Below are 23,221 nucleotides of genomic sequence, written 5' to 3'. Positions count from 1 at the left end.
AGGGGTCATAAATCCAAGAGATCTTGCCAAGTAAGGATTCTCCAGTTGGAGAAAAGCAGCTTTTACACCACGCCCCTGCACATAGTGCCTATATAGGAAATGTGGCCAGGGGAAAGGAGCTGTGGCCAGAGCGCTGCTTATTTAAAACAATGTCATTTTTCAGTGTGCGTAAGTAGCTCCCTCTGTGATATTTTAATGTGATCAGATGCACTGATTCCCATTAATGTTCATATTTCAGAGAAAAAATAAGTCTTTGGAAGATGGTTGGCTCCAAATCTCTCCCAGATGGTGAAACTTTCCATTTACTTTAAGGTTCCTGGTCTTCTTGATAAATAACCGTTACTTATACAATATACTTACTGTATGTGCAAAGTCACTACATAAAGAAAACAGGTGAAACATCTTAAAATTCACTTTAGTGATTATTTTCAGTTTAAAAACTTTATTTCATAAATGTCCCTTCAGATTCTGACATAATGATTTAATCTGCCCTAAATACTATATTTAACTTTATTACTACAACAGAATGCTAGTATCCAGAGTGAGTAATAGTAACTTTACCAGTTTAACAGATGACTGCATCAGTCTGTACACAAGCCTCCCCCATCCTGATTTAAAGATTAAAAAAAAAAAAAAGTGGGTGGAACAGGGAGTATCAGCATCGCTGCTTGAAGATATACTACTATAATGATGGTCCCATAGTGTTGTTCTAGCAGCAGGCAGTACTGACCTCAGGGATCCTAGGTGGAGGTCGTTTTGTCTTCCCTTCAGGAACTTTCTCCTTCAGAAGTACTGTCTGTACATCCAGCGCCCCAACCAAAGTATTAGGCTTATAACTCAAAGGTTGCATCCCACAAGCCTTCAGCTCAAGAGTATGGTGAACTGGATTCAAGTGGTACCGGCTGCACAAATCCACCAACAGATCCATCACGGCTTTACTGCAAAGAAAAAAAAGACTCTCTGTAGCCTTTAATTAACTACACATTGTTAGACACCAGAATACCAGAACTAATCCAACAGTACTCAGAGCATAAACCAAGGGCAGGCAGAGTGCACCTTGTCTGCTAAATGCCCCCATAAAGTTCTACAATCCAGTGGCCTTCATCCTCACTATGGGCTTGAAGAACACAGAGATTACATGTCCCAATATAAAATGCTCCACACTGATGGGAACATCCTGGTCAGTCAGCTAAAAAAAAAAGGAGTGTTTCGATCTGGGACCTGTAATCTCCATGGGTGATGTTTTTCAGTGAGAAAGAAAGAAGAAAAACTACATAGATGCAGCACCATCTGGAGGAACAGGCATATTTCCACTATGCACTTTAATTACACCATTCCACTTTAATTACACCATTAATTCACAAGCACGACCAGGAGCGGGCACTTAATGGAGTCACTGGGGAATTTGCAAGAACGGCTTTGGCAGCTCCGAAAAGTCAGGCATGGAGCGGCTTAGGAATCCTCTCTCCAGAGAGACAAAGGAGTTAGGGATTGAGCCCAACTTCCCTACCAGGATGCACTGGACATAGGGAGCAGCAACCTTGACGTAGGAGCCAAGACACAGCCTGAGAAGCTGCTCTTCTAACATCTGTTACAGGCTCCAAGAGCATTCTCAGGTGCAAAATGGACAAGCCTGGGAAATTTGAAAAATCAGATCATAGATGAAAGAGGAACACTACTAGGGGGAATAAGAAGACTGAAGATCTAACCATGGTGGTTTTATGATGAGGGGAAACACTTCAGGAAAACCAGGCACTTTAGATAGCTGTGCTCCCTTGCGCAGTACATCTATATGAAAATACATTTGGAAGTTCCATTGTCTAATATGTGTGCACTATTTCACATTTTCAAGCACTTATAATTATATTTTGAAACCATTTCTCTATCCAAATGTAGCAATATACAAATCCATTGAAATATGCATGCACGTGTACAGAACTACTGCATATTCCCACATACACACGTGTGCAGCAGTGAACAGCCATAGGTTGAGGCTGCATATCTATCCATCGCGATATAGATATCAGTTTGCCTCTTTGTGTATAGACAGTGGTAAGTAGCTCTCTTTTTAAATAGAATTTGCATATGCTGTTTTTCTCTGCCTTATTGCTGCTGTTTCAGAGAATAGAACAATCTGGAAGAACTTAAATTCATAACACCTCACTATAAATTCTATATTCTACTAGACATCTTTATTTAAATAAAATTATGTGTTTCTGCAACACGTAGCATAGCAGTAACTCACACAAGTTTGGCTAACAACCAAAATGCCATCTTAAAACACGCAAGCTATTTCATTAAAAAAAAAAAAAAATTAGCATAGAGGTTGAAAAAAATACTGACCTTCATGCACTGAATTATTGCAGTTCCAGAACACAACTATAATACTCATGCTGTGGTATCTCATTAAACTATGCATTGTGTTCATCAGCACTTTTCTAGCAGCAATCATATTTCCAACAAAGTAGTAGACTTCATACAGATGATATGAAAAAGGCAAATTATGGTCAATCATTTGAGATGAATTCAACCCCAGCAGAGAGAAAAGAAAGCTGATTCTCCAGCAACTGCTGAGTGCAGAGGAGATGGGAACTACATACAGTAAGTATTTCAAATGAGATCTGCAACGCCCAATCCTGTTTCATCCTGCTTATAAATACTCAAAACTGCCACGGAAAACATCCCCAAGCTTCAACTGTACTATTTAGGAGCCCACAGATTGAAAGATAAAAACTGTTAGAACAACTTCAAAGAGCAATTTTATCAAAACGGAAACTTGAAACGTTTCCTCAAAATGTCAGCAGAATAAAAACAGAACTAAAAGAAGTCTGTGGACTAAATGCAGAATGAATAGATTCCCTTATAGACTAAAGTTTCCAGAGAGATAAGAAGTCAAGCTAAATGAAGTGGAAGCCCTTTGTACTAAATTTATTTTTTTCTATAGAACTTCACCATAAGCAGAGATTCACTATCCCTGGAAATGCACTTTGTACAATGTACTTCAATATACAAGGGGTGTAGTGAGCTCTTTATTTGCTGTAAATAGGATCCACAATGCATACCTCACTCACCATCCACAGAGAGGGTTGGCACTATACTGTTTATATGGATGTGAAAGTTCAAAACACTATTTTCTGGTTGTGATTGGTAGCTTGTGGATTGGTTCCTACCTCACTTCATTGTTGGCTTTCAGGCAGTTATCTTAATTTTGGAGTCTCCCTTTGGCTCATGTTGAAAACCAGCTCTTCTAGCTCTTGCTTCTTCCTGCTGGAGTTGTACATGCTGTGGAAGCGAAGAAGTGCACACTGTTCGCAGAATACTATGTCAGGGTTGCCCTCAGCCATTTAGATGTGCCACTCTCTTCTGGAGCTCTCCCATTAGGGATGCAGGATGGGATATGTGTATCTTGCTTTTGGCTGGACAGTAAAGGGTTCAAGCTCCTCCTTTGGGTTTAAAGGAAGAATCTCTCTCCCCCTCTCTCTCTCTCACAGACTGCCATAAGTGCCAGGTTTGTGGGGAGGAGCTGACAGCTGGGCCCCTTAAGTAGTTTGGGGCTCATTAAGAGGAAACCATGAGAGGTTATGGGGTCTGGTCAGGACAGGGGACTCCTGGAAAACAGAAGTTCAACTTCCTTTCATGGTGAATAGAATGGATTATGTGCACTAGAGCCAGTGGTTTCTTATTTGTTCCCTGCTATAACCTGAATTTGGGCCATCTTGCTGGACTTTGTTGAAAAGTGAACTTTAAGGATATCTTTAGGCCGCGCTTCTGAGAAAGGAACGACTTGCATTGAATTTCCATGACACAAGATTGAATCAGAATGTGCTCTTTTTGCCTGTCCCAGGGGACCCCTGAAGAAACATTTCCTTACTATGAAGAGAAAGGGATTCCCCTTATTTGCTCCCCACTGCTTTAAAGTATTGGTAAATCCTTTCTAAGTAATAGCATCCATGTGACAGGGTTCTTCCCTATTTCCTCTTTATTTATTCCCACCTGCCTAGTGCCTTAAGAATCAGAAGTAGGCTGACCCTTCTTCCCCATCATCTGGGCCTTGGTGCTTTCTTGGGAGCTTGTTACTGTCACTTCTAGAATGGCCAAAAGGGGCTTCCTCCATCTTTACCTCTTCACCTTGTCCCCTGGATGCCTGGTGCTCCATTCTGACCATGATTGGGTGAAGCAGGTCGTTGATTTTAAAGTCCAGTCTCAGGACTTCTTCAGCTCCAGAGCGGAGAACTCCTTTCTTTGCCCCCTCCTGCACAGGTTAATCTCTTTTACACTGACTCTCCAGCTAGGATGTACATTCTTTACTTATTCAAGCCAGAACTTGGAAATATAACTTTGTTAGTTTTCTGACTCTTCCCTCAAATACCTCCAACACTCTTTAGAGAGCTGTAAACTCTATAGCACAAAAAGAATCCACGAACTGCTGAAAGAAACCATGTTAAGATTCAGACATGATTGCCCAGGCAGATATTTTTAACAAGGGACTGTAATTTGGCTCCATATCACTCTTGTATTATTAAAGAGTATGATATTGCAAACCAAGGCTGGAAAGTAAAGAAGAGAGACTGCCATGTCAGCAGTACTTATCAGGCTGACATCCCACTTAGGTACAGTGTTTGGCTCCCTTGTGTCACAAGGTTCCCCTGTAAAACTCAAGGAAGAGATTTACAGTTGCACATTACTTTGAAGATAGAGTAAACAACAGAGTTGTTCTGGGAGTGGCCTCAACTTAGTCTCAACTAGAAGCACCAAGAGTAGTCAGTTTAAATATACACTAGTGCATTTGGGGGGGAAGGGGAGATACTCTACTGACAGAATAAAAACAGGTCCCTGCCCTGTGAAACTTACAAACTAAACAGGTGAATGAGGCAATAGCTTTTACTGGCCCAACTTCCGTTGGTAAGAGAGACCAGCTTTCAAGCTTACACTGAGCTCTTCTTCAGGTCTGGGAAATGTCCTCAAAGTGTCACAGCTAAATACAAAGTGGAATAGATTGTTTAGCTGTGTTAGGAGTTAACACATATTTCAAGGGACCATTTAAGGTGAAGTGGCCCGTTAACACCCATCCAGTCATGGGGGAAAGGAAGGTGGGGGTCGGGGAGGGAACAGCTGGGTGGTGGGGGGGTGTTAATAAGTTATAGACTGTTGTAATAAGTCATAAATCCAGTGTCTCTATTCAGTCCATGATTTTTAGTGTCTAGCATGGTTATGAATTTAAGCTGCCAGGCTCATCTTTTGAAAGTGCTGTTCGGGTTTCGTTTGAGGATGAGGATTGATAGGTCAGATATAGAGTGATCGCTCAGTGAAAAGTGTTCACCCATAGGTAATAGGGTGCTTTTGTCTTTTATCATTTTCCTGTGTCAGTTCATTTGACAGCATAGTGATTGTCTGGTTTTACTTCCATAGTTGTTGTTGGGGCATTTAATGCACTGGATGAGGCACACTACATGTTGTGATAGGCATACGTAGGAGCCATGAATCTTGAGAGGTGTGACTGCTACAATGATCAACACCGCTCACAACACACCGGAGTACGTTTCCCAGACCTGAAGAAGAGCTCTGTGTAAGCTTGTCTTTCTCACCAACCAAAGTTGATCCAATAAAAGGTATTACCTCACCCACCTTGTCTTTCTAATATCCTGGGACTGCACGGCTACTACAACACGACAAACTAAACAGGGAATATTCAGCCAAAAGTGGAGTGCGGGTGACAGATGCAGAAAAATGTCCTTTTGCTTTATATTTGTCTATTTTGCCCATATGCCTTTTGACTGCCTATTGTGGCTTAGAACCTGCCTGGCTGCTCTAATTTTGACTCACATCCTATTTGCTATTTTGTACTTCAATTCTTGTTATTTGGTTTTAATCCTTCCGTGGTTTTAAATTTCCTAATTATTTGTTGTTAAACCTCTTCTACATTTAGCTTGGTAGCCCTTTATTATTTGTAACTATTTCCTTCTATTAACCTGGACCTAGTACCACCAGTATGTACACAAACACACCCCCAGTCCCTCTCTCTTTAGAGCTGCCCTTCCTTAGAAACCATTCTGTGAGATGACTTGTAAGCTGTAGCTGTTATCTTTTAGGTCTCGATCCTGCACTGAGAACTGGGAGAGCAGACTACCCCCCATATGCCTGTGCAGAGCCCTGCTGAAATCAGTAAGGCTCCATATAGGCCGAGAGCTCTGTCCTGCAAGCCTCCAGTGTGGGATTGGGGCTTTAACTTGTACATTCTTTAGGTCAAGGACCTATCTTTTATGCATTATCTTTGAAGTGCCTAGCTTACTGTAAATCACCATAATAGACATGACTGTGGAAGCTTAGTCATCATCCGAGCTAGCTCCCTAGATGATCAAAAACACTTTCTCTCCTTCCCTGTCCCATTAATCACTCTCACCCTCCCTCATCCAAACCTGGAGGTTGGTTTCCAAAGTCAAGGATAGTTCAAAATTCCCTGGCTATTCTTCTGCAACACATGGCAATATTACATGCAATGTCCAGCATAACTACTCCTAATGCTGCAGATATCAAACCCCAGCAGTGACAAAAAGAGGGCCAGCACATTAGCTAAATATTGGGATTGGTATAGAAATTGTCTCTAGAGTATCTGGTGTATTTCATGAGTATAACAATGCTGCTGGCAAGGTTGGAGAGATCAGAGAAACTGGGAAGAAGAAAAAAGCAACTGTACACTCTACTGTTGAACCAAGGAAGCCAGTTGATAGAAAACCACAGCCCTCCACAGGGGGCACTTACTGGGCCTTTTCATGGAGGTATCATCGGGTATTATAATAATAAAATCACAGGACTGGAAGGGACCTCAAGAGGCTAACTTGTAATTAATGCACTCTAGGCTTGTCCAGTTGGCAACATCCCAGGGTGCACAGTGCAGCTGGGATGTCCTACAGCATCCCAGGCACAGTGTGCTCTCTGAGGCACACTAGAGAAGTCCCAGAAAGGAACTGCAGGAATGTAAGATCCCAGCAGCAGAAGACCAGAGTGTTGGGAGGGGGAGTTAACCAAACAGGTCCTGAATCTTACAAATGGTTCAGATTTGGTTCAGTTCCAGAAATGGGCAAAGATGAAACCAGTTTTCAATTCACTCATAGGAAATACTGGGAAGAGGAGTGAACAGCAAGGTAGACTTTCTTCAGATCAATCCAGTTAAAAGTTGACCTATGGGGATAGCGATTCCTTCCTTTGCTTTCACTGATTCAAAGGGTCTACTTCAAGCAACTGGTCACAGAAAAAGAATATTAGATCTGCAGTTGCTTTAGGAGCGCTCACATTTATTTGCTTTCTTAATGTCTTGTCATCCTTCCTCTTTCAGACCTGCCAGAAGCTTGTGCTGATCTGGTGCAATAAAATCACACATTTAGGTTATCGTTTCAGGACACGATGCAGTGGTTACACAAGAGTATAAGAACTGATTAGTTGTTTAAAAAAAAGATATTCCATGACTATTTTGGTACAGGAAGTCTGATTTCCCAAGAGGCAAACACATACTATTCTAGAGTTCACAGGGATTAATTATTCTAAAAGGACAAAATGCTTCGTATAATACTGTTATATCACAACACCATTCATCAAGGGCTCCATTCTGCCCTCAAATCTGCAGGGTCCCGTTTCCAAAATCTGAAACAACTTGTGTGTTTGAGGAGCTGCCAGTAGCCACAACAATAAAGGGACACTGTCAATGTGAATTGTTTTTATACTTTAAAAAAAAATCCAATTTCTGATAAAGTATCCTTAATAAAAAGTATTAAAGTCAGGCTGTACTACTTGAACATCATTCAAATATATTTTATAAGGACTTCCCTGCTTTCTTGCTGATTTCTAAAAGGGTCTTTTCTGCAAGGGAGAAATTGACTATACATAAATACAGTCAAATGCACAAAGTGAACAAAAAATAGAGAACATTCCCCTCTAGCTATTTTCAGTTATAATAATCTAAGGTATTGCTTGTAAATATAGGAGGTCCAATATTTTGAGACAAACGTGATTCTCAAGTGGACAGTTTCCTTTTAAATTGGGCTTCCTCAGTTACCCAGCCATCTTTCATGATGCTGATTTCCAGAGCCACATGACTTACTTTGCTGCTGGCAGATCTCAAAAGAGGGAGTGATTTTACAACCCTAAAAAGATAGATTTATCACAATGTATAAAGGCAAATTCTGCTTGCAGATTCATGAATATAAATTCTGAATGACTTCCATTAATGTCAATGAAGTCATTCATGCTTTACACTGGTGTAACAGAGGAGAATGCCACCCACCAGACTCAACTGGTGGAAAACTTGATAGGACTGGTGATGATTGAGACAGCCCCTGAAGAAAAATCGGGGAAGGGAAGAGATGCACGTGCTTGCAGGAAGAGGAAGTTACTCACCTTGTGCAGTAACAATGGTTCTTCGAGATGTGTCCCCCTATGGGTGCTCCACTTTAGGTGTCTGTGTGCCCCTGCACCTCTAATCGGAGATTTTTGGTAGCAGTGTCCCCTTGAGCCCGCGCATGTGCTCTCCCTCCCTCGTGGTCTGCCTCAAGGCTATTTAGCACTGCACGGGAGAACCCCCCTCACTTCCTTCTCTACCACAGAGACCTGTAGAGAACTCCAAAGTACAGGGGAGGAGGGTGGATCGTTGAGCACCCATAGGGACACACATCTCAAAGAACCATCGTTACTGCACAAGATGAGTAACTTCCTCTTCTTTGAGTAGTGTCCCTATGGGTGCTCCACTTTAGGTGACGCCGGAGTAGTACCCACCACTGGAGGCTGGGACTTCGGAGCGGAGTCTTTTACTACAGAGACTACTGTGAAGTTGAAGATGGTGTCAGCGGCCAAATCTTCAGTGATCGCATAATGTTCTGTGAAAGTATGGACAGAGGCCCCAGTCATTGCTCTATAGATTGGGGAGATAGGAGTATCCCTATGGAATGTGATTAAGGTAGGAACTGATCTCATGGAGTGCATATGGACGGAAGTAAGTTGCGCCCTTGCTAAGTGATTAATGTAACTAGAGACCGATTTGGATAGTCTTTGAGGAAGTATCTCAGAGCTTTTGGATCTTTCTGTGGATGAAAGGAAGAGTTTAGGGGATTTTCTGAAGTCCTTAGTCCTGTCCAAGTAGAATGCCAATGTCCTTCTAATATCTAGCATATGCACAATTGTCTCCCAGTTGTCACAATGTGGTTTTGGAAAAAAACAGGGAGATGGATCTGTTGATTCATATGGAAAGTGAAGAAAAAGTAGAGAGAAACTTGGGATATGGCCTTAGAGTTTTTTTTTGGTTTGTTTTTGTTTTTTGTTTTTTTAAAAGACAAAGGCTGTGAATGATGGGTGTGCCATCAGGGCCGCTATTTCTCGTATGTGCTTAGCTGAGGTGATGGCAATTAAAAATGCTGTCGTCACGCACAGGTGTAAGAGAGAACAAGTTGCCCTGGACTTGGAGGGAAGTCTAGTCCAAGCCCTGAGAACTAGATTAAAGTCCCAGGCTGGAGCGGGTGGTGTCACATGGGGAAAGAGAGTCTCAATGCCCTTAAAGAGTCTACACATTAGTGGTGAGCAAACTCCAAGTGAGAAGCCATTTTCACCATGAGATGTACCTTAAGGGAGCTGAGTGAGAGTTTAAAATGTAGTGCAAAATCAGAGGGAGGAAAGATGAGGTTGGGGCTGTCCGTTTGGAATGGTACAAACTTGGGGTCGTTTCCATTTTGTAGATAGGTATGTGGAGTGGTCAACTTGTGGTTGTGTTGCAACATGTGTTTCAGCTTGTCAGAGCATTCTGCTTCTAAGCCTTGGAACAAAAAGATCCAAGCCTGGAGGCGGAGGACCCATGGGTTGGGGTGAAGGGTCAGCCCATTGTTTTGAGAGAGCGGGTGAGGAATGGGCTGATGTCAGAGGAACAGGAGGGCATACTGCCATCTGCATCAGGTAAGGGAGCCAGACTTGTCATAGTCAAGAGGGGCAATCACAATAACTCTCGCTTTGTTTTGTTGAATTTTCAACAGAATCTTGGATAGGGTAGGAAACTGGGAAAACAGACATACAAGTGGGCTCTGTTCGCTGGGAAGATGAGGGCAACTGCCAGTGACTGTTTCCACAAAGAGTGGCTATATCTTGAAGCACCTGTGAATTCAGTATACACTCATTGTCGTGAGAAAATTCCCACTGAGACTGTTGGTTATCCCGTTCTGTATCCCTTGTAGACAGACAGCTGAGATGAGCACATTGTGATGGGTGCATCAATTCCAAAGTTTGAATGCTGTCTTGCAGAGGGAGGGAGATCTGGCAGCTCCTTGGCAGTTTATACAAAACATACAGGTCACATTAATGACAGGTTTCAGAGTAACAGCTGTGTTAGTCTGTATTCGCAAAAAGAAAAGGAGTACTTGTGGCACCTTAGAGACTAACCAATTTATTTGAGCATAAGCTTTCGTGAGCTACAGCTCACTTCATCCGATGAGGTCACATTAAGTCCATCATAATCTTTGTGTGTTGTTTTTGATGAAAGACAGAGTTTATCTTTGGCACAGGCACTCCTTACAGCCCCTAACCCCAAAAGAGTGATATGGAAGGCCATTTCTGTGGAAGGCCATTTGTCCTGAACCTTATTGTTGTGTAGGTAAGCTCCCCAGCATATTAGGGAGACATGTGTCCCAGGGTGGTGAATGTGGGTAGTGAGAGGAGCGCTCTCGCTTGTACTGCATCACGTTGATGCTGATAAAGTCCAGTCACTGTACCAGGGTTAGTATGCCACTACAATGAAGTGAACCTTGGAGACAACCCTGTATGGAACAATCTGTACCTATGATGATCCTGCCCCAAAGGTAAGCAGTAGGAAATCACCTGTACGATGGTTGTATTGACATATGGAGGTAGGCACCCTCTACGTTCAGGGCTAGATATCAATCTCTTTCCTCTAGAGCTGGTCCTAACTGCTGTGAAGTAAGGTAAGGTGACTACTGAGTGGCGTGACAGGTGTATAGATGGCAGCTGATACTGTAAGGTATCATTGTTCAGGCCTTCGACCAGCTCATCAAAGTGCTTATAAGAGGCAGTTTGAGAGGTCATGGACTGGGGTGCATACTGTTCTCACTTTTGAGCCCTGTCCCTCTGTGCTGTTATGAGCCAGAGTGTAAGAGATGGTGAGTATTGAGAAGATTGTCATCTGTGGCGTGGTTGAGAGGTATATCTTCTCTTCTGTTCCACAGTGTAGATTCTTAAGTAGTGTAGTGCAGTCCGAGAATCCTTCAGGATGTGGAGAGAAAATCTGTCTTCTCCACAAAGAGCTTGGCAGTTCAAATTGGAAGTCTGTAGCTCTTTGGGAAATCTAGAGAGGTGTAGTGAACAAAAAAAAAAAAAACCCACAACCCACCTCAGTACCACTGACATGGAGACTGGGCGGGCAGCTGTAACAGCTACATCCAGTGGGGTCTCTAGGACCGGTCTGCCTATTAACTGACCTTCTCTATGAATGGTCTGAATCTGTTCTTTTTGTGTTTCCAGTAATTTTTCAGAAACATCCTGGGTTTCCCCAAGATTAACAAAATTGTTTCACCATGACAGTTTGGTAATTTAAGACTCTAAACAGCAATGTTGTTGATGAATATGCCAACTTGCAAAGCCTGATCATATGGAGTTGACTTGGCATTATGTTGCTTGCTTCATGCATTAACCACATCCACTATGATGGAGTTGGGTTGCGGATGTTGAAAAAGTCTGCCTCTTTGGGTAGAAATGTATGGTTGTTTTTGTTTACACTCTGTTGCTGGTTGGTGCAATGGAGGCTGGCTCTGCCAGATGATTTTGGTAGGATCTAGAATCAGCTCATTAATTGGGAGGAAAGTTCTAGATGAGAAGGTAGTATGCAGAATTTCCACCAACTTGTGATGTGTATCTACCATCTCCTGTAAGGGAATCTGCAGCTCGTCTGCCACTCTCTTCTCTTGGTAAGATCCAGAAAGTTCTTATATCTTCACCTAATGATGAGAGGTGGGCAGCACAGTCTCATCTGGGAGAGATGAGGAGAAGTGTGCTAAAGAGGTAGCTTCCTCGTCAGGTGTGGTTTTTTTTTCTTCCCCTTCCCCCTTCTTTCCTGTTCTGAAAAAGCTTTCTCCTGTCCTGGCTCAGGTGCTCTCCTGCCCTCAGGTGCCAGGCTGTAGCAAACCATCTGGTGGACTCTCCCCGAGAGACACCGGAGATGGTCGCGCCATGTGTATGTAATACCCCTAGAGTTACAATATGGCCTTGGGAGGGAGAGGCAGGAAGGCAGGCATGGGCTGTTGGCGTGATGGAATTGGGGATGACCCTTGTAGTGTGGTGGTGGGCCACCTTGAGGAGCCAGGGAATGATTTCCTCCTGGCCAGTGTCAGATTCATCAGTGGGTAAGGGTGCCACTGACTGGGGTATTGGCAGTATACGGCCAGTGCTAGGAGCGATTCTGGGTGCCGAGGTGTGCTCGATACTGGGGTCCTGGTACCAAGTAATGGGGATTGTGGTTCTTCCCCAATCACCAGGTCTCCAGGGTACCGGAGCTAATGCAGTACCATGGGTTCATTTGGTACCATAGAGGAGGGTCTGTGGTACATTCTCAGTACCGATAGTTGGGCAGAGCACTCTCTAAATGAGAATTTTGCCCAGTACAAAAAGTTTGTTGATGCCACTTTTTTAGAGATGGTATGGTAATTGTCTCTCCCTGGGTACTGAGGGAACAGGTCTCCAGAGTATCAGACCACCTGTGTTACCATGGGCTCATCCGGAACCCCAGAGGAGTGTCTGTAGTCGGTATCAATGGTTGGGAAGGTTCAGAACGCTTCCTAGATGGGAGTTTTGTTGCATCTGGTACTAAAGGGTTTCTCTATGCCGCTCTTTTAGAGATGGTACGGTAACTGTCCCCTCTCCTTAGGGGACTGTACCCTTGTCTCAGAGCATGATGGTGGAAGCCTCTGGTGTCTGGGTGCTGAAGCAGAGCTGACAGCAGGGCTTCTCTGGGTCGCTCTTTTAGCATGGCTGGTACGGTAACTGTGCCCTCTCGGGGCCCAGAGTAGAACTCAGAGCAGCACAGAGCTTACAGAAGCCCCTTGTGGGTGGGGAGAGCAGAGCTCAGAGCAGGGCAGAGCTCACAGCAGGAAGCCCCTTCTCAGGTTTCAGCTTCCAGAGCTTCCCTGCCCTGAGCTCGCAGCAGGAGGTTCCTCTGCTGGTATTGTCCTACTGAGGTGGTGGCTCTGGGGCGTCCCACAGGCTGGCCAGCTACTCGGGGGTCCCTGCCGAGATGGCCGCACTGGGGAACACCCCTCTGGCTGGCCAGTTGCTCGGAGGAGTCTTTCCAGGGGGAGTCTGCCGGTGGCTTCTTTTTCTTCTTCTCTCTCTCTCTTCACCACTCGACCCCTTTTGAAGTGAAGGCTCCGGGGGTGATCCGGGGTCCCCTGCAGACTGAAGTGTTTTCTCTACAGGGGGGAATTTTTACTTCAGCTCCCAGCTCCCGTGAGGCTGCAGTTTTAGGTGTGGCAGGTAAAGCACTTCTGTGAGGGTCTCCCAGGCACAGTGAGTGTCTGGCCATTACAGGAACTGACTCCTGGCAGGAGAGGCACCGCTTGGAGCAGAGAGAGCCAGGCAAGCCCCTGGGCAGGGGGTGTCATCCTCTAGCAGGGAGGAATATGCAGAAGAGCCTTTTTTTAAAAAAAACTGAAAAAGAAAATAATTATGTGTCTACTAGATGCCCGGGGGTGGGGGGGGGGGGGGAGATGCCCCCAGACAGGGAAGGAAAGTGAAGTTCTTTTCCTTTTTCTCTTTTCTTTTTAAGCCAAAGGAATAAAATAAAACAAAATAAAACAGAACACTAGCCTGAGTACTTTTAGGGAGAACAAAGGTAACAAACCAAACACTACTTATGCTAATGTAAGCAGTGTCAGGATGAACTCCACCCTGACATCTGGCGGTGAGGTGTGGCAAGTTGTGGAAAAGAACTTCAGGGGCCTATCTCATTTGCATAGGCACATCCACCCGCCTAGAATGAGGCCATAGCTGCCCAAATGGTCACTTTGGCTGCTGTGGGATCCCCAGTGTCTCTGTTATTGGGGCAGGAAGAATAAATTGTTATTACCCTGATTATGGGAACTGTGCTTGGAACTGTACTTGGCCTTTTGTTATGATGGAGGGACTCACCATCAACTAAGTAGCACTTGCTAGGCAAGGGTCATGGGTTTTAAAACTCTGTGAATGGAGAGAGGCTGGGGACAAGTATTAATACTTGGTGGTATGGGCCCCTTGGTGAGGGCCTTACATGCTAATAGCACTTCCTCCTCTCTCCACTGTGGAATATCAGAGCTAATTTTGATTCCATTAGGAGTCTAGTTACAGGCCGCTGAGCTCACTTTGGGCTAATAGTGCACCAGCACTGAGGCTCCCCTACTACAAGCTGAATTCACCAAAGAGCTGAACTGACTAAGAGCTGAAATCACTGAGCGTTGTGTTAAGTAGTGGGGGAGCCTGAAGATCTATTGTGGAGCAGTTTGCGGGACGGCTGGAGTGCCTTGTGGACAGGCTGGTGGAGCAGTGCGTAGGACGGCGGGAGCTGCTGGTGGGACGCGGAGCAGTTTGTGGATTGGCTGGTGGAGCAGTTCGTGGGACGGCGGGAGCTGCTTGTGGGCCGCGGAGCGGAGCTGAGCGAAGGAGTTCGTGGGGCGGCTGGTGGAGCGGAGCGGAGGCCTATGGAGCTGTGGGGCGGTCAGCTTCAGATCATGTAAGGTGCCTCTTACCCCCGTCCCATCTCCACCCAGGTTGGGAGTTAAAGCTCCACAGATAAGCTTTCGAACTCTGGGGCTGCCCTGACCAGGGACAGAGACTTTTGGGTCATTGGACTTTTGGGACTTGGGTGATTTGGGGTTGCCGGAGTCAAGAACCAAAGGGAAAGGGGCATGCCCCAATTTGCTTGGGGTGGGTTTTTGCTCATGGGTTGTGTTATGAATCCTGTTGGTGGTGTTTCCCCAACATAATGCCACATTGTTTCTCTGTGTTATTAAAAGGCTTTTTGCTACACTCAGACTATGTGCTTGCGAGAGGGGAAGTATTGCCTCTTGGAGGCGCCCAGCAGGGGTGGTATATATTTGTCCCAGGCCACTGGGTGGGGGCTCGAGCCGGTTTGCATTGTGTTATTGGAATGGATCCCCTAGATATTGAACCCGGCCCTTGTTGCTGCCAACTCTGACAGGCAGAAGGGTTACACTAATGACACAGATAAGGAAGCGACAACTGCTCCTTGGGTCAAACTTGGTAGAGAAGGAAGTAAGGGGGGTTCACCCCTGAAGTGCTAAATAGCCTCCAGGCAGACCAGGAGGGAGGGAGAGCACTTGCGGGGGCTCAAGGGGACACTGCTACCAAAAATCTCCGATTAGAAGTGCAGGGGCACACAGACACCTAAAGTGGAGCACCCATAAGGACACTACTTGAAGAAGAACATGGGGATGGCCTCTCTTCTTTCGACAGAGACGACTGTAACCTGCTGATCGTGAGGGGGGCACAATTTAAAGGTTTGCCCCACTCCCAACAGCTTGAGTCACGCCTTCACCCCACTCTCAGCAGCCCCTCCTTGCAGCTCCCAGGTGTTCACTCCGCAGGGAGAGGCAGCAGTGAAAGTAGTGGCTCTCCCTGCAGCTCCCACCTATTTGCTGCTGCCTCTTCACAAGGCCACAGCTTTCAGTTTGCCAGCCCTGGGAGCTGTCACACAGGTAAGCGGCCCAGCAAGCAAACCCTGGCACAAATCTGGGGAGAGGCACATGAACCGCACGTCCCCCCCGACACACATCATCTCTGCTCTATCCCTGCACTAGTCAGGCAGAGCAGGAGGGAAATTGAAGTTTGATGAAGTTACGGCCTGCTGCTTTAAAAATCTATCTTTGATTCTATCCTCATTGGCTGTTATGTACTGATCAACATGCAAAGTCTTATGATACCATTTGAAACAGATGTAACTGATTAAAATAAGATTGATTAAAATAAGAACTGGCTCAGATGTGTGTCTCAAACTATAACTGAACCCAAATTAAAAATTTTCATAAAACTTCTTCCTCCATTACATTTTTACTTTTAAAAGTCTTTTCACTTTCTTGTTTCAAGTAGGTCTAGAAATGGAAATGCAAAAATTGGAATTGTTATTGCGAGTCTCCCAACCCAATTCTGCAGACTTGAGAAGTTAAGATAGTTCACATAAAATTCAGAAAGAAGCTGAACTTTTAGGCATTTCTCTCAACTACTTTCAACCTTCAAATCTTTGAAAGTTTGATCAATCCTAACCTAGAGCCAATTTCCTCAGCCCTGTGATGTTACTTCCCTATGTTCATAGTCACCAGTAGGAGTTCTCCACACAGATCCATGGCAATGCATTACTTGGCTCATTGAACATAATTTATTTCACACCCTTGCTGGGATACACTTCAGCTTCCATAAATAATTAACCTATGGGGAACAGTCTGATTATAGATGATGCTACATTTTCAGCTAACTTTCAAAGGCTAAATCCAGCACCTAGCAACTTTTGGTGTATTTCCAATATCCCCTGCCACCCTTGGGTACACAAATCAAATGACTGGATCAATATATAAAATATTAGCACTAGCCATGGTAGGGATAACAAACATCCATGAAAATCAAAGGCAGCTATAAATTCCAATACCCTGTTCAAGCGCATATAGCTACTAAATGTAGTTTCCTTTTTCATTCACCTTTCTGCCCCCCCTACAAAAGATCACAATAGGGCCCTTTATAATTGTAGTGCTTTTGCAAATTTGTTTTTGGAAGGAAAATAATTTCCTTGATCACTAGGCCTGTCATGGCTAGTATGCTTTGCATGACACTCAGAGCTTGTTCGGGTTTGCTGATGAAATATCTGCACTTTTTGGCCAACGATTCTTCATTTTCTGAATCTGTTCCGTTTTCTAGGCCTCTTCTTTCATTTTCAAAAAGAAAAGGAGTACTTGTGGCACCTTAGAGACTAACCAATTTATTTGAGCATGAGCTTTCGTGAGCTACAGCTCACTTCATCGGATGCTGTAGCTCACGAAAGCTTATGCTCAAATAAATTGGTTAGTCTCTAAGGTGCCACAAGTACGCCTTTTCTTTTTGCTTTTAAAGTATTATTAATGGGCCACATCCCTCCTTCCATAGCAAATTCCATTAGAGGGGGTCCAGAGGAAGAAACTACCTCAGCAGTCTCCTCAGAAATGTTTCTCCCCAATCTTTATTCATTGGTGACAGGATTCTTATTCCCCTGCCTTTATTCTCTTGCCACTTTCACACACCAGGAGGCTGCTTTCTCTGCTTCCCCGTAGAAACCCAGCAGATCTCCGAGATATACATGGACTCATTTCTTGGGGCTTAGTGAAGATAAAGGCCATGTACATCCACATCGGCTCTGCTTCCCAGTGGCACATGCTCATCTGTGCCCTAGCTGACTGGTTCCAATACAGCTACACTGCCGGGGCCCTCACAGATAGTGTTTCTCACCAGGATCCCTGTAAAGGGGAATCCCCATTGTAGCTGGGGGCTACAGAAATGTGCTACAGCCTAAGACACTATTATTTGTCTCCCACAGCTCCATAGAACTGTGGAAGGACTACCCATGTCCTCTTTCTACAGATCCTCTGAGGGGTCCTGGGGAAAATGGGGGAACAATGGCTGCAGAATTCCTCTTCCATTTGGGATGGATGAGATCAGCATAGCTCTAGGGGACATAATCAAGCCCATTGATGTTATAATTTTCTCTCTAACTAACAGTCCTACAGGGAAGGGTGAAAAAGAGACAAACTCCATCAATACTGAGAAAGGTGAGTTTACCTATTAAAAATGCAAGATATTGGTGAAGGGAGGTTCCAGGATGACAGAGCTGATTAGTGCCTTACCTCCCATGTACATTGCTCTTCTGTTCCACACCACTTGGTAAAACGACTGTGAAGTCCACTGTCCTGTTTATCAGATTTTCTTTCATGGTCACCAGGCTCTGATCAGGGATTACTCCCAGCTCTGTGACTGACTTCTGTTCACCCTGAATTTGACTTGCAGCAAGAGATTGACTTGGTGGAGGGGGAGCTCGAGCCTTCATTTTTCTCCTTAAGAAATAAAAAGAAGTAGAGAGTTAGTGATTTCAAATTTACTTCCTTTGATGAGAAGTGCAAGCATGTGTTATCAGGGGAAAGGAAGCATTTCCCTTATCTTAGGTCATTTATAACAGCTCCTACAGTGGAAGTTATTTCTCTTTATCATGGAACTTTTTATATCTACAGTTCTATTTTATTTTTACAGCTTTTTCTTTAAAATAACATGGAATCTGTTGTGCACATCATCCCAAGATTATCACCACCTGTTTCTGACCTCTCCCAAAATGCTCTGCACTGTTTGATCATCACACATCTCCATGGCACAAATGTTATTCCTGTGTATTCAGTGTATCACAAAGGGTGGGCTTTTCAAAAGCGATCAGTATAGGCCTAACTCTGCTCTCATTGAAGTCAATGGTAAAAATCCCATTGGCTTCTCTTACAGTTCACGGGTGAACAGCACCTTTGATCTCTCTTCCCTTGTCTCTCCCTGGCCACTCTTTCCAAGTGATAGGCCTCTGCCTGCACTTATCCCAGAGTGGAACTTGATGGTTCACACTTCTATAGATGGGATCACCAGGCTACAACACCCTGATTACCTCAGCCAGCCCAGCTGGGGTTGGGCCCAGCTACAGAATTCTCTCTGGGAGTTTGTCATCAAAATGACTTACCGTGACACATGAGAGCTTCTTCAAGAACAAGTACGGTTTATTGAGCCATAGAAATTTAACAAGTAGAGAGAAACAGGATTAAAACAATAAAAACCTAGATGGGTATTTCTTACTCAAACCCAGCCTTTCCCTGCCAGTTTAGACAAGTTCCACTTAATCCAGGCACACCTCCAGCACTGGGGCTGGGCGAGACAGGCTGCCCCCTCTAACTGCTGCCTCCCTAACATTCTGACGCACCCACAATAAGTCTCCCACCTCAGCTCGCAAGCAGACCTTGAAATCTTAAACAAAGGGTCTTTCGAATGGATAAAACTTCCTTTGTCTGACTTGGAACCCTGCAGCTGATGCAAAGTGATTTATGCATTTCTCCAGAAAGAGTTGGCTATGGTCTCCCAATAGTGGATACACAGTATTGTGCACTTGAGTACCAGGAAATTAAGTTTCTCTGCACTTACTACCTTTTTCTCTGCAACCCAAAATCTAAGCAGAACTAATTTTAACTCTTAACAAGCAAACAAATCCATTAAACCCACATATATATATATATATATATATAAAATGCAGATCATTCCCATGCTCTGCACAGCTTTTTCACAGCTGGGAGCAAAGTTAGGCCTATACTTTCTCCCCTCCACACCTTGTGCACTTGAGCAGGACAGAGCACAACTGTGCCCCAAGACATGGGAAGCGTTAGTTCCAGAGAAGCTTACTTATTAAGGTCTCAAATCTGTGAGGTGCTGAGCACCGTGAATTCCCATGGAAGTCAGTAAGAGCTGAGGGTGCTCAGGCCCCATCAGGATCAAGTCCTTAAAGAATCAGAAGTGAGGAGATACTCCCTATCAATGTCTCTGTTTCAATTTCTCTAAACACTCCATTGTCCATTCATCATTTGTGCAGTAAATTGAGCGGAACAAGGACATGTCTAGTACAATTAATGCAATATAATAAATAAGACAACGATACCCATAACCTAACCTTTAACAATGCAACGTAACAATGAATGATAAACAGCTGATCTCTCTCCCTCATTGAACTTTGCCCCTCTTGTCATTCATAGATTTTTAAAGGACAAAAGGGACTATCAGGATCATCTAGTCTGACTTCCAGCAGGCTGAAGAATTTGATCTATTCATTCCTGTATCATATATTCTCTCCTCTCTGAACTGATATCTATTCATTCTTCACAGCTATTTTCCTTCTCTGTATATCCACAAAATTTAATAAAATAGAGCATTAAATGGAGTAAATTGTTTCCACTTTGGGTGATAAAGGTGTGCCTACAAAATACAGAGATGGTAAACAGGTAACATGAAACACATCAACCTGGAATCCTAATACAAAGGCATAAGTGAGGTAAATATGGAGGAAAAACCTCACTCAAAGTTATTTTGGGTCATTTAAATAATCCACATACAGTAACATTATATGTTTATGATTTTGTGTATGAAAGAGGTGGATCCAAAGCCCAGTGAAGCCAGTAGGAACACTCCTATTTACTTTGGCAGGCTTGGAAACAGGCCCTAATTCAACAGAAATACCAGTGACTGTTATAACAGCTGCTGTGCTATCTTATTAGTTTTGGGGTTTAGGGCCTGGTCCTACTTGCATGGACTTCAATGAGAGCATCATTTGGCTCTAAATGATCTTTGGGCAAACTAATGGTCAAATTCCACAATGACACCACATCGAAACACATTACTAACTGTTCATTATTAATGGAGCCAAGTACTTCAGTCCTTTCTCACTCCTTCCTCAGGCAGATTCCTTTTGATTTTGTCATATTTACCAGAAAAGATGAAAAAAAGCAATTTTAATGAAACTTCCAATAGACTCCAGTTGAATTAAATTTAGGCTTCAAATGATAAATATGAAAATACAGTTGGATAGTAGAACATACTGACAATAATAATAAGAAAAAGAGATGCAGAAGTAAATTCAACTGTGTTCACTGAGCATCATCATTGGAACCTAATTATTTTCAAATGATTTAGCCTAGGTATCGTGCTATTGTATATAGTGCAGGGCGATGGGAAATGGGCTCAAACCGCCAAACATGGATCCAGGTCAAGACCTGGATTTTGATCACCCCCCCAAATCAATTTATATTTAAACGTTAGCGCAAGCTGCTTGAGGACAGTGTCTTGTTACACAGGAGAGTAGTGCATCTCTAAGCATAAGAAAGGAGGGTTAGGAACTGTAACACATGAGACAGCATCTCCTCCTCTGCTGAGCAAGAAGCCGTTGCACTGAACACTGGCATACCTTGGAAGAATAAGAGATGGTTCATACAGTATCATGTGAATGGTGGCTCTTTACACCAGGAGAGTATAGCTCTGTGGATACACCCTGACATCAACCCATCATTCTCCAGAAACAGGTTACATGATTTTTGAGATACAGCTGCACCAACTTGCATCAAACAACAAACATCCTTAATAACAGAGGAAGTTCCACACAAAGTCAACTTTTACTTTCTCATTTGTTTGTAGGTAGCCAGGCAGACACATGATAAATACCATATAAACGTTAATGCAATAGGAGTAGCTGACCTCATACTGTGCATATATTTAAGAAAATCGGTTCTGATAACTAGTATCCTAATGACCCAGTCTCATTAGAGTCATGCCCTGCTTACATCAGATTTTAAGATAACATAGATGGGAAAGCAGTGCAATGTTGATCACACTAATTTACAAAAAACAAACAAACAAAAAAAAACAACAAAAAACGGTGATCCAGATTCAGGGATTTTTCTTCTTCTCCCCCCCCCCCCCCCCCCCGATTTGGGCGAGCTCTCCTGCTACATAATACATATGGAGCAGAAACCTAGAAAAGGCCCAGAACACAGCAAAAAAGGCATATCATAGAGATGTGAATTAGTTAGAAAAGGGAGCAGGGAGAGACGGAGAGAGATCAAACTCTGGGAAGCTTAACACTGAGTAAGACCTTGACCTTTATCATCATGGCAAATCCCAAAGGGATGTAGCCTCCTTACAGATAGAGTGCCAAAAAAGGACTATGAGCCTGAGCCAGAAGATCAACCAAGGACACAACTGGATTCAGGATAAAAGATTTAAATTAAACCAGGGTGCATGACACAGAAGCCCCTACATCAGCTGTACACCATCTTGGCTCACCCTTATGCTGGAGTAATCCTTCCTTGGCCAAACATACAGGCTTGGAAGCGGAAGTATGTTGGTGGTACAGTGCAGAACAGCTGCCTCACACCTAATAGTCGGGACCCCAAAGCTAGCAAAAAATCTGACTGACACCATCTGCATCTAGACTGACAATTCCCATGACAAGCTTCAGTCTGAGAAATCCAATATAATGCCTGAAAATTGTTCTTTATCCTGAAAATGCCCATAGGATGAGATGGTCACCAGAATGCTATGATATTACCCATGATACAGCTATGGGACAGTGCTTCCTTTACTCCATGCCTATGCAGGCAATAAATATCGCCCACAGACAGCTACTATTTAAGAGGAAGAAAGAGTAGTACAATGGCATCAGTGCAGATCAGGTAGAACTAACCTATTTAAATATAAATCAGCTTAGTAAATTGAGAAGTAAATAAATCAGATGATTGTTAATGATTCAGTTCCCGCCCTGGCTCCATATACTAGTACAAGGGTTGGCAAACTACAGCCTGGGGGCCACATCCGGACCTTCAGACATTTTAATTTGGCCCTCAAGCTCCCACCGGGGAGCAGGGTCTGGGGCTTGCCCTGCTCTGGCGATCCAGCCAGGGAAAGGGGTTGGGGACTTGCTCCGCTCTGTATGTGCCATGACGCCGCACAACTCCCAGAAGCGGCGGCATGTCCTCCCTCCGGCTACTACATGTAGGGGCAGCCAGGGGGCTCTGTACGCTGCCCCTGCCCCAAGTGCTGCCCCCGCAGCTCCCATTGGCCTGGAACCACAGCCAATGGGAGCTGCAGGGAAGCACTTGCGGATGGGGCGGCGCGCAGAGCTGTCTGGCTGCTCCTCTGCATAGGAGCTGTAGGGGGGACATGCTGCTGCTTCCGGGAGCTGCTCGAGGTAAGTGCTGCCCAAAGCCTGCACCCCTGACCCAGCCAAAAGTTTGCCAACCCTTTTCTAGTAAGACAATTGCACAAACATTTATAGCTACACACTGGCTCAAACACAATGATTCACAGGGACGTGGCTGCTCAAAAATCAAACAAGTCCTGATTTCTTGAGCTGTTCTTCTGTGTTAGGTCAGTCTCTCATTCTGTATTACTGATGCAGAAAGGAAACTGGAGCAGGGAGGAAGGAGCAAGGTGAGTTTTCTGGACTCCAGGGACATTCGGACTTTTACTGTCACTTACTTGCAGTTGCAACTCTATGAGGGACCAATGGAAGTGGAGAGAAGACTGAATAGAAAGCAAGAGGAAGACTGAGAAAGCTGTGACACTGAAAAAGTCAGAAATTTAAGAAGAGGAAGAAGCGATTAGG

General features: G+C 44.2%; 1 protein-coding gene across 3 annotated transcripts in view; it reads right to left on the bottom strand.

Moving 5' to 3' along the window:
• COBL (cordon-bleu WH2 repeat protein) overlaps positions 1–23,221 on the bottom strand; it is a 171,415-nt gene that overhangs the window by 146,499 nt on the left and 1,695 nt on the right. For all 3 annotated transcript variants that reach the window (XM_084620008.1, XM_084620009.1, XM_084620007.1), the window contains exons 2-3: positions 17,898–18,104; positions 731–938 (exon numbers count right to left, since the gene is read on the bottom strand). In XM_084620008.1, coding sequence (XP_084476134.1) covers positions 731–938; positions 17,898–18,097 — 408 coding nt within the window. In that variant the 5' untranslated portion in view covers positions 18,098–18,104. The remainder of the gene's footprint in view (positions 1–730; positions 939–17,897; positions 18,105–23,221) is intronic.

The sequence above is a fragment of the Lepidochelys olivacea genome (genome assembly GCF_965140295.1).
Source record: "Lepidochelys olivacea isolate rLepOli2 genome assembly, chromosome: 2".
Classification (NCBI taxonomy): domain Eukaryota; kingdom Metazoa; phylum Chordata; order Testudines; family Cheloniidae; genus Lepidochelys; species Lepidochelys olivacea.
The sequence above is the reverse complement of the archived record's forward strand: the minus strand, read 5'-3'. Positions and strand labels throughout refer to the sequence as shown.